This window comes from Ceratina calcarata, unplaced genomic scaffold (assembly GCF_001652005.2).
Source record: "Ceratina calcarata isolate Rehan_Ccalc_2016 unplaced genomic scaffold, ASM165200v1 scaffold235.2, whole genome shotgun sequence".
NCBI classification, from domain to species: domain Eukaryota; kingdom Metazoa; phylum Arthropoda; class Insecta; order Hymenoptera; family Apidae; genus Ceratina; species Ceratina calcarata.
The window spans coordinates 6,266-9,868 of record NW_017145399.1 but is presented as its reverse complement, the minus strand read 5'-3'; the positions used below and the strand labels follow the sequence as shown (position 1 = coordinate 9,868).

The 3,603-nt window shown below is 36.3% G+C and overlaps 1 protein-coding gene across 1 annotated transcript in view; it reads left to right on the top strand.

Moving 5' to 3' along the window:
• LOC108622712 (quinone oxidoreductase-like protein 2) overlaps positions 1 to 3,595 on the top strand; it is a 4,415-nt gene extending 820 nt beyond the window's left edge. Inside the window, 8 exon segments of the mRNA XM_026811697.1 lie at positions 64 to 1,059; positions 1,867 to 2,047; positions 2,109 to 2,302; positions 2,581 to 2,762; positions 2,822 to 2,913; positions 3,144 to 3,270; positions 3,359 to 3,488; positions 3,546 to 3,595. Of these exon segments, the coding sequence (XP_026667498.1) occupies positions 721 to 1,059; positions 1,867 to 2,047; positions 2,109 to 2,302; positions 2,581 to 2,762; positions 2,822 to 2,913; positions 3,144 to 3,270; positions 3,359 to 3,488; positions 3,546 to 3,572 (1,272 nt within the window). The 5' untranslated portion in view covers positions 64 to 720 and the 3' untranslated portion in view covers positions 3,573 to 3,595.
• The last annotated feature ends 8 nt before the right edge of the window (positions 3,596 to 3,603 follow it).

Sequence of the window (3,603 nt, the reverse complement as noted above, 5' to 3'; positions counted from 1 at the left end):
GTAAATATTTGACTATGGATTCTACGAAGTTTTCATTGAAACAGTCTGCGTCTGATTTAACAGAAAAAGTTCATCGACACTCGGATATTACGTTCACCGTGGAATTGGTGAGTTCCTTTAATTCGCCATGTTCAATACTTGTACCCTTTACCCACCCACAATTTTTATATTCTCATTATTTAATACAAATCACATGATTCGTACGAAATCTCCTGCATAATCGAAGAAACATAGCAAGCGCAATACGATTTAACATAATTCAGTATATTTCTACGAAGATTTAATAGTTATTCTACGATCAGCGTTCGAAGAAAATGTTCGAACGATCTAGAAAACGGTTTGCAAACGAAAATGCATAATGGCGAAACGAAGTGATTGAAAAACTGTTCCACTTACTTGTCAAAAATCGATGCCCGGAGACCACTGCCCAGCCATCAGATCACAGAAAAACATACTTCGATATGAACGTTTCACAATACAATATAAAAGATACTTGCGAAAACACTTTTGCACCAACATTTTACAAATTAATTAGCACCTTTGTAACAAATCCTCTGGAGCTCTTCCTCGTTCCGGATCAGTAGTCCAACGGACAAATCGCAAGTTCGTGCATCGATATATGGATCGATATTTGAATTTTCAAGCTCGATCCTGAGCTGCCGGCGCGGCGCATGCGTAGATACAGAAAACATGGTAACACAAACACTGTAAAATGCTTCTATGTGCTTATACGTGTGTACATACAGTACGAGTACGGTCTTTTACGCGTTTTGTGTTGTCTCGAATCGTAAGAATTTGTGTAATTTAAAAGAAATGTCGGTGACAGTGGGACGAAGAATTCTTACTACCTTTTATAACAGTCAGTTGAAACGATTGTCAACTCGCGGTGGAATAGTTAAATACAGTTCTGTTACTAATGACAAGCCGTCTAACCTAAACGAGGATCGCAAGCCGGTAGACGATGAATCGGGTAAAATTTCTGCGGCTGTTTTGAAGAAATTCTCCGAGCCGCTCGTCCTCGAAACCCATGAACCTCCCAAAAGGTTAAAACCAAACGAAGTAAGTTCATATCACATTTAGTAGCGAGACACCTTGTCTATCAATTGTCACTTGCTGTTTTCAATTGTTTATTGAATAATCAAATAATATGAATTATGTACCCTGAACGATCATACTTTGTATGCACGCGTGCAAAGATTTTTATTATACAGCATAATTTCTCGAATACTCGAGATTCACAGGTTGACAATTGCTCATCTTGAGCTCTGAATTAACAATCAGCTTCAAATTTCAAATCCTGACGATTATAATAATACGATTGCTTTGAAATCAAGTCTACATATTCCTACATCAATTATTCTGTTCTATCTCACATTGTGCCATTAGGTTTAAGCCTTGTCTCTTTCTGAAGGTTTCATATTTTACAGCAGGGAAGATTTTGTTTATGATTTCACTTTTGCTATTTAATAAGATTTCTGGATCAACAATTCTGTATTTCTTGTATAGTTGCAACTGTTTCTTTCTGGACGTTTCATATTTTCGAGCAGGGATTCTATTTGTCTATGATTTCGTTTCTTAATTAAATGGATTGAAGCTTAGGGATATAAGGACAGGATAATGTTCATCAAATCAATTGAGATAAGAATTAATAACAGGATTGCTGTTTGTTATTCATTAAAATTGCTTGAGATTTAATTCACAATTATTTCTAAACGTCTAGTATTCTAATCATTAGCTAACAAGCATCGAGGTTCAGCTATATTATCGTTTGCTTTGCTTTGCTTAACAAGATTTCCCAGTGATACAATTGAAAAATCAAATGATTAAAACTGAATTATAGTTAAGAAAACCTCTTCCCATTCTTAGGTGATCGTAGATGTTCGATACTGTGCTCTGAATGATCAAAATATGTTCCTATCAAACACTATAATGGAATCAATGATCAGATGTAAATCTTAAACGACTTCTTACTGATTCACCCTGAATATATAATTAATAAATCCATCGAACAAATCCTTTTTAACATAGAAGTACATAAAGGAAATCCTAATTCCTTATAATCAGTCGAATTCCATTGTAATCTCGGGTTTCACTTAAGGAAAACTCGTAGGATATTTGGAAAGTACCATCAGACGTTAAATCTCAGCACGCGGTTGCAATCCTTGACGATTATGTTACCGCCCTGATCGCTCTAGAGAGAAATGTCAGCATTCAGGAGGAGGACATTATTTTAATTAACGTTGGCGTCAGCGGCATTGGCTTAGCCGCCGTCGATCTCGCAACAAACGTTTACAAAGCTCAGGTCAGACTAATTCCAGAGGACTATGAGTTACAGTCAGGTAGACTGCGGATTTTATGCATTCCTGAGGGAAATTAATAGTAAATAGAAATTTAGGATGCAATGTTTAAGCTATCTGCTTTAATGGATCCAATAGTCGATGGAGTATTTCATAAACTAAATGATACAATAATTCATGTATTAATTGATTGAGTAATTTATATATTTGATAAATATTTGGAATAAAAATCCGCAGTCTACAAATAACTCGAAAAGGCAGTCCTCAGTAATTACTAATTTAGGTAATTAGCGTTTGCGCCACGGAGGATGGTGCGTCTCTCGCTCGCGAGAAAGGCGTGCTGGCATCGTTCAGATTCAAAGATCGTAAGTTGCTGAAGCAGCTCGAGGATCTGGCTGCGGAGAAAGATATCAAACACATTTTCGAGGACGCAGACGGTGAATATTTTAAAAACGTATTGAATAGGTGAGTGTCGAAGAATGGGAGTAAAAAGAAGAACAGTCATCCAGCTGTGACCTTTTTAGTTTCACTGACGTCTATAAAAGTGACGTGCCTATCAAAGATCTGTTTCGCGATGATAATTTTGGGGTCGTGGTACATCATCTTTCTCGTGAAGGTGCATAAGTGTTAAAAGAATTATAGCATGATTAATAGACTGCTGATTTTTATGTATAAGATTTAAAAAATGAGATTTTCTTTTATTAAAGTATATTTTATGTGATAAATGAACCAATGCTTATTTTTTGGCATTGCATTCTTTGTATTCGAAATAAAACAACAACATGAAATCAGCGGTCGAACGATTAAATTCGACAAATCAATTGAATGAAATCGTTTACTGTAAAGGAAGGGTAATAATCGCTGGGTCGACAACAACTAATGAAGATAGCGATTCCGAGGAAACGAAGAGTGGTGTCACTGTCAGTGGATTCAATTTGCGAGAGTACAGGAAGAAGAAGCCAGAGACCTATCGGTAGAATCGACATCGGGCTCTATCAATAAAACAATAATAATTAAGTGTTCAAGGGGTTCGATTTTAATCTGAACGTTTGTTTACTCAGACAAGCTGGGGATGATATTTTAGAATTTATGGAGGAGGGCCTCATTAATCCAACGGTCGTGTTGACCGTCGGGCTGACGAACGTAAATGACGCGTTGGAATTCATTTTGAAAAATAAGAATCCAGGAAAAGTGAGTGAAGTACGATATCGTTTTATGAAATGATACTTAATCTCGTCAATTCCACAGGTTATCGTCAATGTGAAAGATAGATAGATTATAAATAAAAAACTGCTGATCGAAACGA